The sequence below is a fragment of the Ochotona princeps genome, chromosome 29, assembly GCF_030435755.1.
Source record: "Ochotona princeps isolate mOchPri1 chromosome 29, mOchPri1.hap1, whole genome shotgun sequence".
NCBI lineage: Eukaryota > Metazoa > Chordata > Mammalia > Lagomorpha > Ochotonidae > Ochotona > Ochotona princeps.
Window position 1 is genome coordinate 12,877,285 of NC_080860.1, and position 13,713 is coordinate 12,890,997.

The window sequence follows — 13,713 nt, forward strand, 5'->3', positions numbered from 1 at the left end:
GGTGCTGGTTCACAGCCTGGCTGCTCCACTTCCCATCCAGCTCCCTGCTTGTGGCCTGGAAAGGCAGTGGAAGATGGTCCAGAGCCTTGGGACCCTGTACCTACATGGGAGACCCGGAAGAGGCTCCTGGCTCCTGGCTTTGGATGAGCTCAGCTCTGGCTGTTGCAGCCAGTTAAGGAGAGAACCAACAAACAGAAGAACTTTCTCTCTGTATCTCTTTTTCTCTGTATATCTGCCTTTCCAGTAAAAAATAAAACACGTCTTAAAAAAAAAAAAAGAAATCCCCTTGGTTAGTGGTTTTCAGCAAACTCCATTCTTACTTCATCAATGCCACACTTCATTTTTACCAATCTCTTAGATCTGACCGGAACATCCCATTGTGACTTTGTGTTTTATTAAACAATGTGACTGAATGGCTTGCTTTCTTTTTTATCTTTTCCTATAGCTTACATAGGTTACTTTCCCCCTGTATTGCCTGTTCATATGTTTTACCCATTGCAAGTGCCCATTTTCCATAGAATCAGGCAATACACACCTTGCCTTTCTTTGTGTGTGTCCTAAGACCTGCTTTCTTCCCACCTGCCAGTGCAGTAAGGGATAGCTGTCGCTGCTGCTTGTTTTCACAAAACAATTCTAATGAGATAACATTCAGGCAGTCTAGCATTTTGCAAATTGAGTGATCTGTGAGTTGTGCAACCATCACTGATTTCACAATATTTTCATTGCCCCCCACAAACGCAGCTCTGTACCCCTCAACAGATACTCCCCCATCCCTTCTCTCCCCTCAGCCCTTGGAAACTACTTTCTGTCTCTGTAGGTTTGGCTTCTTTCACCCTCCTGTGTTTCCAAGGCAAATCTGCATTATCACATATACATATCAAAGCTTGATTAATTTATATTGCCCAGTAATATTCTGTTGTGTGGATATGCCAGTTTTGTGTGTCTGTTCCTCTGTGGGTAGACAATCTGGTTGTTTCCAGTTATCAACTGTTAGAAACAGCACCACAGGGCACATTTGTGCAGTCTTCTCATGTTTCCATTTCTCTTGGAGTGGATATGTGAGTAGTACTGCTGAGTCAGGTGAGAACTCTGTGTTGAAGTCTATGAGAGGCTGCACCATTGTTTCCCGCAGCAGGTGCATGATGATCCATCCTCAGGAGCAGCGAACGAGGGCTCCAGTTGCTCTAAATCCTCACCAACACTTGCTACTCTCGGCTTTGATTTTAACCATCCTAGTGTGTGTAAAGAGATGTCTGGAGACTCTGACTTGCCCAACAAATAATACTGATGGCCATCTGTACAGCTTCTTTGGAGAGATGTGCATTTGTCCCCTCTGCTCAGTTTTTCTCACTCATCTGGGGGCTCAGAGATCGGGGTGTCCTTACTATGGCAGCCTTCTCCCAGGCAGTAGATGCTCCCTTTCTTTCCTCTGACAGATCCTGGACTCTGAGCTGTTTGAACTGATGCACCAGAACGGGGACTACACTCACTTCTACTTCTGCTACCGCTGGTTCCTCCTGGACTTCAAGCGAGGTACAGAATTCACAAGGAGGCCTTTTGCTTGCCTCTTTGTCACAGATCCTCAGGGGAGAAGCTACTGAGGAACTGAGGCTGAGGTTGTGTTGGGTCAAAGACAAGAGATAAATCTAACACATGTGTACCTATTGGGTGCAAACTCTTAGTGCACCTGCCTCATCTTGCACCAACACTACACGGCACATGCTCTTAAGATACCCATTTTACAGATGAGGGAAATAATTAGAAAATGACTGGATTCAGAGCCAAGAATAGCAGTAGAGCCAGGACCAAGCCCACCTTCTCCACCTCCAAAGCCCAGTTCCCTCCCATTCTATTAAGCTACTTGTCGGAGGCCAAGGATTCCAGTGACCTCGAGAGGGGATGGTTTGTGTGTTTCAACAAGGACTTAGAAGTGATGTGTGCCACAGCACCTTGCCTTTGTGTGCATCTGATTGATGTTTATGATACCTAAAGTGTCTGGAGGCAGTCATTCAGTGTGGCGCACCAGGCTGATAGCTCCTTCACAGCAGTCAGCATCACTCACTTCGCCCCACTACATGAGAAAAACAACCAGCTCCAGTGCTCCCTGCTGCTCAGGGATGGCGCTGGGATACAAACTACGTTGATTGGGCTGGAGGCAGGGACAGGGCAGGTGCAGAGCCACGTCACTCAAGCCCCCACACACTCAGTACCTCCATCTGCAGTTGTCAGACCCAGAGGGACCCTAACCCCCACTAGTAGGGTAAATTGGGGCTTTTGCGGCCCAGTGACTGAGTCTACATCTCTTGCCACTTGGCCTGAACTCTGTCTACTGCACCAGGGCAGTGGAAGCCAGGGGTGGTCCCAGGGGGATTTCCACAAGGGAGGGTAGCCCCAGGAACCTCACCCCTGACTCTTTCCATTCATCCGTCCATCTGTCTGTCCCTCTCTGTTTCTCTCACCTCCCCTCTCCAACCCGCCACCCTTAGAACTGGTCTATGATGACGTCTTCTCGGTCTGGGAGACCATCTGGGCAGCCAAGCATGTCTCGTCTGCCCACTATGTGCTGTTCATCGCACTGGCCCTGGTGGAAGTCTACCGGGATATCATCCTGGAGAACAACATGGACTTCACGGACATCATCAAGTTCTTTAATGGTACTATACAGCCGGGATCCCATCTCAGGGGTATGGGCTTCTGGGGGATCCCATCCTGGGCTCTTGAGATGGCCGGGGCTTTGCTCTGATCTAGGATGCTGTTGTTTAGCTAGAGGTTTGACATGCTGCAGCACAACAGGAGCCCTGTGGCTTCGCTTAAAACAAACAAAAAAATTTAATTTATTATTTAAAAGGGAGAACTGGAGAGGGAGAGGTCTTCCATCTGCTGGTTCACTCCTGAGATGGCTGCAATGGCTGGGGCTGGGTCAGGCTGGAGCCAAAAACCCCATCCTGGGCTCCCATGTGAGTGGTGGAGACTCATCTTGTTCTGCTTTCCCAGGTGCATTAGCAGGGGATGGGATTGGAAACAGAGCAGTGGGGACTTGAACCAGTGCCCTTGTGGAAGGGTGGAAGGTGTGTCTGCACCTCCTGAACTGGCAACATCTCAGTTGATCTCCCGAATAGCCTTCTGCAGTGGCAACTGTGCCTGGCCCCATGTCACAGATGGAGACATTGAGGCCTGGATTTTCCGCCCCCCCCCCCTTCTCACCCCCCGCCACTCCCAGGATCTCTCCTTCCAGAGCCCTCCTGTGATGAGAGGGCCTTGGGGATGGACCGTCTCTGGGAGAGGAGGAGACTCACTGGCTTTCGCCTTGGGCTCTTCCAGAAATGGCCGAGCGACACAATGCCAAGCAGGTCCTGAAGCTGGCCCGGGACCTTGTGTACAAAGTACAGACGCTGATCGAGAACAAGTGAGCAGCCCTCGCCGGGAGACGTCAGCCAAGCTGCCACCCGCCTGCCCATCCCTCTGCCCACGTATCCTCCCAGCTGAAGGCCGCTCTGGGAGTGGGAGCAGGGTCCTGGTGTCCGTCCACTAGCAAGGATGTCTGTGCCCAGGGAAACCACCTTGACTTTGGCTGCTGCACAGGTGGTGGCCAAGGGGTGGCCCCTTGGGTTCAGCCTTACGTTTTCCTATTTGACCAAAGATGGCCAAGTCTGCGGGTTCTCCCATGTGGGAGCTAGAGATTGTTGGTGAATAGGAACAGGGATTGCTTCTTCGTTCCTGATCCTCTTCCCTGCTCCCCCATTCCCCACCCTCCACTTGGCAGATGACCCCTGGGGAGAGAAGGTTCTGGGGACCTAGTCCAAGAGCTATGTCTGGGCACCCACCTGCTAGGAAAGAGGCCTCTGTGCAGAAGTTCTCGGAGATGGCTGAACAGTTGGCTGAGGGTGGGGTCTTGGCAGCCTGGCCAAGGGTCAGCTTGGTAAAGGGGTTCTGCTCTGCGCATTGCGGGACATTGTGCGGCGCCCCTGGCTTGTTACCCAGGAAGCATGGTGCTGGTGGCACTGTCCCATCACTCCTACTTTCAAGGATGATAGCCCATACATGGCCACTTGTGCCCTGCCGGGCAAACTGTCTCCACTTGAGAACTGTAGAGAAGGGGCCACTAGTGGGACCCCCTCCCTGAGGCCCGAGGCCTCGCCCCATTTCCTTAAGACCCTGTTTCCACTCAGAGTTATATTCCCCTCAATCCCACCTGTCCCCCGAAGTGGAGCTGCTGCCTGTCTTCTGGTCAGAAAAGCAGCTCCCTGTAAGTGCCATGGGGCCCTGGGAAGAAGGATTGGTAGGTGTGGGATGGACCCTGGCTCCTCAGGGTCCTGTTCAGAGCGCCCCAGGACAGGACAGAGCTACATCCATCTCCCCTCTCCCAGGGGAGACCTCATTCACCTCTCCTTCCACGGTTTGGGTCTAGGGTCCCTGAGGCCTGGAGCGGTGTTGGTGAACACCTCTGGATCCGGAGGCTGGCTTTCTTCTAAGTGTCCTTGCTCACTCAGACTCAGGGGGAGGGGAGAATCTTGGCCAGGATAGCAGGTGTTGTGTGTTTGCTTTGGGAAATATTTGTGGGTGAACTGGGGCCAGGCCTGGGGCAAGGTCTCAGAATGGTTCACTGTATGTCCACAGGTAGACATTACCAAATGGATTAGGGCAGCACCTGCCCTCCAGGCTAAACTGTCTACAAGCTCTGCCCTCCTGAGGGTGCCCTTGGAATGGAACGGGATGGAGGGAGGAGGGAGACAATGAAAACCACGGAGGAAGGCTCTTCCCAGCGATGCCACCCCCACATAGCTCGGGAATAACAGCCAGCATTTTTGGAGGGGCCACGTCTCCTCACATACCGTGAAAAGGCTAGCCCTTGGCCTGTACTCACACTTGAGCTTGAGTGGGGCGGGATGGACAGAGGCCCCTACTGGCCCTTGGTTCTGCAGAGAACTCTGTGGGGGGATTCAAAGCCTTCCCAGTCTCAGCTGGGACACCCCTACCCCCACTCATTTCTCCCTTACCAAAACAGGAAAGAACAGCAACATTGTGGGGATCACCACAGTCCCCTCCCCCACCTGGTCCCTCAGCATCCTAAGACTGGTTGCAAATGTTCAAAAGGCCCCTTTGGAGAAAAGTATATTTTGTCACTCAGCCATTTCCTCCCACCGCTCCCCCCCCCCCCCAGAGGATGTTATTTTAGCAAACCCAGGTCACAGACCTCCCTGAAGCATATTTATTTTTGTAACAGACTAGTTGCAAAGTACAGCGCCCCACCTCTCCTCTGCCTTCTCTCTGAGCGTTCCAGAGAGCATCGTCCGTGGTTGTGATGTGGACGTGGCACGGCCCCTGCTGATCTGGCTGGCCGTGTGCTTGAGATCCTTGTCCTCCCCGTGTGTCTCTGTGTTCTGGAGTGGGAGTGCGTGGAGTCCGCCTGTGGAGTGCTCTCTCTCGTTGTCAGTGTTGCCCGTGTATCTTGTGTTTACCGAAGATTTGTGTCTACACATGGAGAAAATATATATGAACGGGGAAACCCATGAATCTATGTCATGCTTGTTCTGGGGCATTTTTTTTTTAAACCACCATAGGATGCCGTGGGCCAACAGTCTGGGTTTTGTTTTGCTTTTAAGGATTTACATGTTTATATATTTGAAAGGAACAGTGACATAGAGAAAGAAATCTTCCATCTGCTGGTTCACTCCCCAAATGGCCACAATAGCCAGGGCTGGGTCAGGTCAAGGTGAGGAGCCAGGTGAAGCTCCTGGCTCCTGGCCCTCCCATGTGGGTGTTGGAGGACCCAAGTGTTAAGCTCATCTTCTGCTGTCTTCTTGGGTGCATTGGCAGGGAGCTGGATTGGAAGTGGAGCAGCTGGGACTTGAACTGGAGTTTGGATATGGGGTACTGATGTCAAAGGCAGTGGTTTAACCTGTTGCACCACAATGCCAGGTCCTCAGAGCCTGAGTTAATAAAAAGGAGATTGCGGGCCCGGCGGCGTGGTCTAGCAGCTAAAGTCCTTACCTTGAATGCGCTGGGATCCCATATTGGCTCCAGTTCTAATCCCAGCAGCTCCACTTCCCACCCAGCTCCCTGCTTGTGGCCTGAGAAAGCAGCCGAGGATGGCCCAAGTTTTCTTATACCCACTGGGATCCTTTATAGGTGCCAGTTCATGTCCTGGCTGCCCCATTTCCCCTCCAGCTGTGGCCTGGGAAAGCAATTGAGGATGGCCCAAAGTCTTGGGATCCTGCACCCATGCGGGAGACACAGAGTAGGCTCCCGGCTCCTGGCTTCCAATCAGCTCAGCTCCAACTGTTATGGCCACTTGAGGGGTGAACCAGCCAATGGAAGATCTTTGTCTCTCCTCTCTGTAGATCTGTCTTTCCAATAAAATAAATAAATCTTACAGAGAGAGAGAGAGAGAGAGAGAGGTAGGAGTGGGTACCTGGTCTTGTGTTGGGACACGCACATCCTATGTTGGAATGCCTGGGTTTGAGTCCTGGCTCCTGCTCTCCAATCCAGGTTCCTGCTGATGTGCACCCTGGGAGGCCGCAGTGAGGGCTCAGGGAATTGGGTCCCTGCCACCCCCACGGAAGACCCAGATGGCACTCCTGGCTCCTGGCTCCTGGCTGTGGCCTGGCCCTGCCTCCACTGTTGCTGGCATTGGACGAATGAGTCAGCAGGTGCAAGCTCAGGCTCTTAGTCTGTCTCTCTCTGCCTTGCAAATGACATTTTTCAGAATTACAAAAGATGCAAGTCAGGGTTTGAGACATGGGAAGACTCCCAAGAGAACTGAAACAGGAGTGACTTGCGTCAGCTCATCTGTCTCTGTCCCCTAGCTAGGGGCCAATGATTTAGGATCCCTTGGGTCAGTGACATGACCATTTTGAGCCTCAGTTTTCATTCCTGTGAAATGGATAACATAATGCTTCCCTTGGTGCTGCCCTTGGTCCCGGGCCTCCCTCTTTCCTCCAGAGTCTCCACTGCCCCTCAGCGTCCCCTAAGATGACTTCCTGTTTGGGAGCCCATTTCCTCTGAATGAGTATCCATCATCTACCTCAGTCTGGGTCTTACGAGAGTGTGGTTCTAAGAGAGCATGCACTCCAAGGCTGTGTGATGAAGAGAGATGCGGGAGTGGGGGAGGGGCCGGGCTCAGCTTCTTGGCAGCGGTGGCATCATGCTGACTGTGCCGTTTGTACCTGCTCAGCATTCTGTTGAGTCATAACAGCCAGAAATTCCAGCTGAATCCTTGTTGATGAGAAGCTTTGGTGCCCATCAGCTGTTGCCTTGGCCAGCCAGCAGGATTCTGATGGGCAACAGGACCCTGCACTTCCCAGGGCACTTTCTGTGGTGTTAGGCTGCGGTGTAGGGATCCTCTGGGGTCTACCTAGCTGACTCTCCTTGGGTTTGTGGGCCACAGGGACTTCCAGTGTTCATGGGACAAGGCTGCAGGCAGACAAGAGACACCTGCTGTTTTGACCCAGAGAAGATGCTACAGGATGGTCCCCCTGTCCATTACACAGAGCCTCTTCATGACTGGATTTGTTTTAGGGGCTGGAGAACTGTCCCTGCTGGGGCTTCAGTGGAAGTTTGAAGAGATAGGTAAGGAACTTATGAGCCATCATGAGGTTGTGCTGGAGGGGAGGAGCATGTCCCAAGCATGAGTGGGACAGTTCCTGGGTCTGCTCGGCGGAGCCCTCCCACCCAGGCTGACATGCATTGCTGAAATTTGGATGGCACTTTTGATGCCCCAAGGCCATCTGAACACTGGGTAGTGGTTTCTTGGGCTATGGTTCCATTCTGTTATCAAGAGACAAAAACACTTGCCGTATCTCTTTCTGCCCTCTTGGTGAACTCTACATGATCCGAATAATGGCATCACCTCTGGGGTGTTTAGGAGTATTCTGGGGTAAGTGTTCCAAGCTGCATGAGTTTGGTTGAAGGTGAGCTGAGTGGGCAAGGGATTGAAGGAGCAAATCTAAGTGCTTCTATTTGCCTGTGCTGTCCTGCCAGAGACCTGCCTTCCAGACCCAGCTCTGCTGCCCACTGGTCGTGTGTAGCCTTGGGCAAGAGACTTTATCCCGCCAAGCTCAATATGCACTTCTGTTAAATGGGAATAACAAAACCTCCTTTAAAGTGACTCTGCCAGGGTGAGCCTTTGGCCTTATGGTTAAGAAGCTGGTTAGGATGCCTGCAGGCCACACAGGTGTGTCCCAGTTTGTGTCCTGGCTCCATTCCCGATTCCAGTTTCCTGCTCATGCGCACCCCCTGGGGAGCAGCAGGCGATGGCTCAGGTTGGCTCAGGTTGGCTGGGACTCAGTTCTTACCTTTGACCAGACTTGGTCCTGCACATTGTGGGTATCTGGGCAGTGAACCGATGGGCGGCAGCTCCCAATCATGGTCTCTCTGCCTCTCGGGTACATTTATTTTAAAGAAGAGGAAGTGAGCTGGCCATCCAGTACTTCTGGGCTCTGGGACAAGTACCTTCCCCTACTGTATGTGAGGAAAGATGGGTCCTTACCTCCCCACCCTCAACAACTCTGGCACAGGATCTTGTCCCTTACAGTGACTCACTGAATATCTGATGGAGAAATGAATAACTTTAAAATTCTAAAGGCAGGGGAGAGGAAGAACATGCATACATTCCCTAGTATTCATGAAAAGACATACCATCTGCACACCAACTATGTGTTCAGATTTGTCTTAGACACTTTTTAAAAAAAGACCTAGTTATTTTCATTTGAAAAGCAAAGAGAAAGGAGGAGGCAGAGATCATTCATCCGCTGGCTCACTCCCCAAATCGCCACAACAGCCAGAACTGAGCTGACCCGAGGCCAGGAGCCCCTTCTGGAGTCTCCCATGTGGGTGCAGAGGCCCAAGGACCTGAGTCATCCTCCACTGCTCTCCCAAGCCCTAAGCAGGGAGCTGGATCAGACGTGGAGCAGCAGGACATGCACCAGCGCCCATATGGGATGCTCGCATCACAGGTGGAGGCTTAGCCGGCCACACTACAACACCAGCCCTGGCACTTTTTCTTAGTACATTTAATCCCCCTGCCCACCGTCCTCTGATGACACACATAGTTGATGTTGATTGAGCATTATATGTCAGACATGATTCAACGTGCTCTATGTACAGAAATGTCTCCGATGAATTCTCCCAACAGCCCTATGAGGTAGGCATTCTTTCAACTTCCAGGTTATAAAAGAGAAAATAATGTGTCCCAAGAAGGGAAGCGACTCCCATGAGGTCACACGGCAAGGAAGCGGTGATGACGGTGGGGGGTGGACATGGCTGTGTGGTGATCTCATGTAGCCTGGGCTCGTCCTGCTCTTCTGGGAGATTTTCATGTGTCCATTTCTGGCATAAGGACGATTTTCTCTGAGTCTCTGGAGAAGACAATGACCCTTCCCTGGACCGTGGTCTTTTGGGGCCATCTCATCATGGGCAGGAGGCTGGACAGGACTGCATTGAGGATCGCTGTCACATAACCCCAGCCCAGCTGGCACTTCCCTGCATAGTACAGGGAGGAGGTCTCGCAGGCTTCCTTGGCAAACGGGGAGGCCAGGCTGATGGGGAAAACCAGCAGGCCCAGAATGGTGCTGGCTGCTGGAAACACAGACCATCCGTTTGTCAGTTTAGGAACATGGGACTCACCTTCTGCCCCAGGATTCACCTACCTCTCCATCCCTTCCTCCCTCTCCATGCAGCTATCCATCTCCTCACTTAGCCATCTGCCCCTCCCACTCACCCATCCTTTCTCCAACCATCCAGTTCACATTTTTCCCCAATGTCTTTCCATTCACTTATCCAGCAGTTCACCCACCCACATATCCACTTAACTCATTCATCCTTTGCTCCATGCTTGTGTTCATTCATCAGAATTGTCAGAGGCAGATACAGTCATGAGAAAGAAAATCAGAGTCCAGTGGGACACCACCCCCTACCCTTTACAATGACTACTGCTAAACAAAATGAACCTGCAAATAAATGTAGGGAAGGATGTAGAGAAACTAGAGGCCTGGGCACCATTGGGAAAGTGACCATAGGATATACCTACACATACATGCTCCCCGTCACATCCTGTGATGCCCTGCACTGCCCTGGGGACTCTGCCAGGGAAAAGAGCCACTGCCAACTGCAAGCTCTTGACCTTGAACCTCTAGGACTATGCGCTAAAGAAACCTCTCTTCTTTGTAAGATGACCAAGTTTCAGATCCTTCGCTATAATAACACAAACTGGACAAAGAAATGCTGGATGGAACAATGAGAATCAACCCTCCCTCAGCGAGATGTGTGCAAGCCAGCCAGCCAGAACAGGGGCTGCGTTTTCACCCACTGATCCTGCAGCTATCTTGGGGCACCTGTTAGGTGTGCAGCACCAGACCACAGGTGGGCAATCTCAAGGTCATGCACATGGCCTCACCTATGGTGAGCCGTGTTATAGTGCAGAGAGGGGGGCCAGTGATGCAGGGACTGGATGGGAAGCCTCAGGTGTGTGACCACATGCTGTGAAACACACAAACCCAGGGCAGAGAATGGAGATGTTAGGGAGAGGGGACTGCAGGCAGGAAGAGCAGATACGACGTATGTGAGCCACACCGATGTGGCAGGGCAGGGAGGAGGGGGCCAGGCAAGGGAGTGGGGCTGGGGTCAGGTGCAGCCTCTGAAGCCACAGTAAGGAGTTTGGATTTTCCTCTGAGTGTGACAGGAAGCCACTGGAGGATGGATAAGCCAGCATGAGCAGGCATGATCTGATTTCTGTTTCCCAGGACCTGTTTGTCAGGTGGCGGCAGCGATGGCTTAGCACAGTAATCCAGGGGAGAGGTGGTGGAGAGTTAACTGGATGACAGCTGCGATCATAGCTGGGCTAAGTGCATCCAAAGGCCCTGTGTGACTTAGAGAGGGGCAGCCTGGCAATGCACAGCTTTGCCAGCAGAGCGTGGGCTGGATGTTGGCTCTCAGCTCTCATCCTGACACCTTTGCGCAGTGTACAACCTTCCCAACTGAGCATGGTGATTCTAATAAAGATGCCACTAAGGGAACAGATGAGAAAGAAGCAAAGAAGGACAGGCTGTAGGGGTGGGCTGGTAAAGGGCAGGGGTTCATGGCATTAAGAATGCCATCTCTCCTTCCCCTCAGCTTCTGCCTTGTTGAAGGAACACTACTTATCTCTAAGATCTTGACCCAGGAAGTCAGACTCTACTCAAAGACTCATTCATGCCTGCCTTCATTCACTGCCTACATCTGCCCAGAATGCTTGCTAGGTTGCCAGTGGATTTACCTGCTGCTGCCTGCACTCCTGGCATGGGGCCACCGCCCCTCCTGTGGCACAGCCCCTTGGGAGCAAAGGCCCAGGACAGGAGGAGAAGGGCATTGAAGGCCAACAGGAGCCAGCCTCCAAGGAGCATCACAACCGAGACCTGCCGGGAAGAGAGTGGAGGAGGAGTTGGGATGGGGGTCCCTCGGCTGAACAGCCACAGCCCCACCCTCACCCCCCACCATGGTGTCATTGCCCGGGGGAGGTAGACAGAAGACCAGGAAATGAGTCATTTGCCCGAGGACACACAACTACTACCAGGTGAGAGCCAGAATTCCGCTCCAGGACCCCTAAGCACTGTATCCCACTTTTATGAAGCCCTGTCACCTGTCAGAGTCACCCGGTGAGGTGCCTGCCGGGCGCTGCCTGGCACTGCCAGGCGCTGTGACAGCACTCCGGAGTTCAGGCTTGTCTGTGTACTTCCCTCCTCGCCCCAACACCCTGCTCAGCCTCACCACTTTAGCTACCATGTGAGCAGCCAGCACTTAAAAAAAAAAAAAAAAAAACTTATCTGGAAAACAGAGATAGAGAGAGAAACTCAGAATGCTGGTCCACTCCCCAAAATGCCTACAAGAGCCTAGGCTGAGCCAAGGAGAAGCCAAGAGCCAGGAGCTCCTTCCAGGCCCATCTTGTGAGTGGTAGACTCAATGACTAGACCTGCTGGATGCATCAGCAAAAAGCTACAATGGGAAACAAGACAGACTCGAAACCCTAGTTTCTCGGTAAGGGAGGAGGGTGTCCCAAGTGGTGTGTTAATTGTGACCTCAAACACTCATCCCTGTGAAGTTCAGTTCTAAAGTTTCTATCGTCTTCCTGAGAGGTGCTGGACTGGCGGGAGTGTTACTTATTCATTGTCTTCCTTGTGGATTTTAATGATGTTCGTTGTTATACGCCCTTTAACACCTCAACTCTCAATTTCACACCCAGCATGCTGGGAGGCTGGCCAGGTAAACATGTTCCTTGTTCACTGGACAGCTGCAGGAGACGCCCTTAAGGAGGTCCAGGAGCTGGAGTCACCGGATTTGCTCAATAGTTACAAGAAGTGACCAGCAGAGGGCGGTGTAGCGCAATGAAGAAGGGGCACTTTTTTTTTTTAATTCCACAAAGGTGCAATTGAGGGCTGGCAGCTGTTGTTGGCATCCCAGGCATTTGCAAAAGAAAAAAACATCCTAGGAAGGCAGACCCCACCCCTCACCTGGAGAGTAAATGCCTCTGAGGAGGGGTCAAGGGAAGCCCAGAACTTTGCAGAGTTCCGCAGGTGTTCCTGAGCAGCCGTTAAGTATAAGAGCTTCTTACAGGAGACCAGTGCTGGGCTCCCGGCACTGGAACTCCCGAGAGCCAGCAAAGGCCCCCCAGTGCCCATTCTGCAGAGCCAGCCGGTCCTGTGTCCGGGGAGCCCAAGTCTTACCTTCCAGGCAAAATCAGGAATATCCTGCAGGGACCCGAAAGTCTCACAGCTCTGGTTCCAATTGTCCTGAGGTGAGGAGCAGTAGGTGAGGATGCCAAAGGAGAAATTGGGGGTCTGCAGCCAGGCCGGGGAGACAAGACTGAGGGCGGAAATGCAGGTCAGGGTGAGCCCCAGAGCTGCCCACACGCTGCCCACCATGAGGACGTGCCGGCACCTTAGGGGTCAAGGACAGGGTTAAGTGGTAGAGACTGGCAAAGCAGAGAAGTAGAGGCAGGTAGAGGTGTTCCGCAGCCTGGAGTGTGCTCCTGTGGCCTGAGCCCAGGGCAGTGGCCACTTCCGCCTGGCTCTGCTCGGTGCAGTGGGAGGGGCAGGGCACCTTGTCCTGTCTCACGAGTTCAGGACGCAGAAGTCCCAAGTCCTAGAATAAACATTAGCACTTCAACAGAGCCAGCTTTGCTGCCCACTCCTCTGTCCGCCCTTGGTCCATGCTTCATGCTCTCAGCCCAACAAGCCTTCTCTGTCCCAAAGCAGTGCTTCTATCCAGGGTGCCTTTGGCACACACAGGCTGTGCTTCTGGCAGTCACCCTGCCTGTGAACTAACTGTCCCCAGGCAGCAAAGCATCCTAACTGCCTGATGCTCACACCTTGGCTGGAGAGGGCTTCTTGCAAAATGAGGAGTGAGGTGTGTGAGTGCTTCTCATCTAAGTCAGTGGTATTAGTTTTTTTCAAGATGTGTTTATTTCTATTGGAAAGTCAGATATACGGAGAAGAGGAGAGACAGAGAGGAAGATCTTTGGTCTGCTGATTCACTCTCCAAGTGGCTACAAGGGCCTGTGCTGAGCCTATTCAAAGGCAGGAGCCAGGGCTTCTTGCGGGTCTCCCATACAGGTGCAGGGTCCCTCCCAAGGCTTTGGGCTGTCCTCTACTGCTTTCCCAGGCAGAGAGCTGGATGGGAAGTAGAGCAGTTGGGATATGAACCAACACCTATATGGTATCCTGGAGCATGCAAGGCGAGGAC

General features: G+C 52.5%; 2 protein-coding genes across 4 annotated transcripts in view; one reads left to right on the plus strand and one right to left on the minus strand.

The window, feature by feature from the left end:
• The window catches only part of SGSM1 (small G protein signaling modulator 1), a 56,994-nt gene extending 52,877 nt beyond the window's left edge, over positions 1 to 4,117 (plus strand). For both annotated transcript variants that reach the window (XM_058656964.1, XM_058656965.1), the window contains 3 exons: positions 1,437 to 1,533; positions 2,487 to 2,654; positions 3,322 to 4,117. In XM_058656964.1, coding sequence (XP_058512947.1) covers positions 1,437 to 1,533; positions 2,487 to 2,654; positions 3,322 to 3,410 — 354 coding nt within the window. In that variant the 3' untranslated portion in view covers positions 3,411 to 4,117. The remainder of the gene's footprint in view (positions 1 to 1,436; positions 1,534 to 2,486; positions 2,655 to 3,321) is intronic.
• A 4,452-nt stretch (positions 4,118 to 8,569) lies between these two features.
• On the minus strand, positions 8,570 to 13,187 carry LHFPL7 (LHFPL tetraspan subfamily member 7). Of its 2 annotated transcripts, none has more exons than XM_058656967.1 (3): positions 12,696 to 13,187; positions 11,252 to 11,390; positions 8,570 to 9,573 (listed from the first exon to the last, which is right to left on the minus strand). In XM_058656967.1, the coding sequence occupies exons 1-3, from the start codon at positions 12,891 to 12,893 to the stop codon at positions 9,314 to 9,316; spliced, it is 597 nt and encodes a 198-aa protein (XP_058512950.1). In that variant the 5' UTR covers positions 12,894 to 13,187; the 3' UTR covers positions 8,570 to 9,313. The 2 variants fall into 2 exon arrangements, with proteins under 2 accessions (XP_058512950.1, XP_058512949.1); XM_058656966.1 differs by having other exon boundaries at positions 8,572 to 9,576; positions 12,696 to 13,185.
• Between the last annotated feature and the right edge of the window lie 526 nt (positions 13,188 to 13,713).

Bases quoted from the DNA above. Each gene is read 5' to 3' on its own strand.
- LHFPL7 (XM_058656966.1), bottom strand. From the start codon at position 12,893: ATGGTGGGCAGCGTGTGGGCAGCTCTGGGGCTCACCCTGACCTGCATT. The intron at 11,391-12,695 runs GTAAGACTTGGG...TCTTCCCGGCAG, and splicing joins TTCCTGATTTTGCCTGGAAG to GTCTCGGTTGTGATGCTCCT. The intron at 9,577-11,251 runs GTAAATCCACTG...CTGTGTTTCCAG, and splicing joins AGGAGTGCAGGCAGCAGCAG to CAGCCAGCACCATTCTGGGC.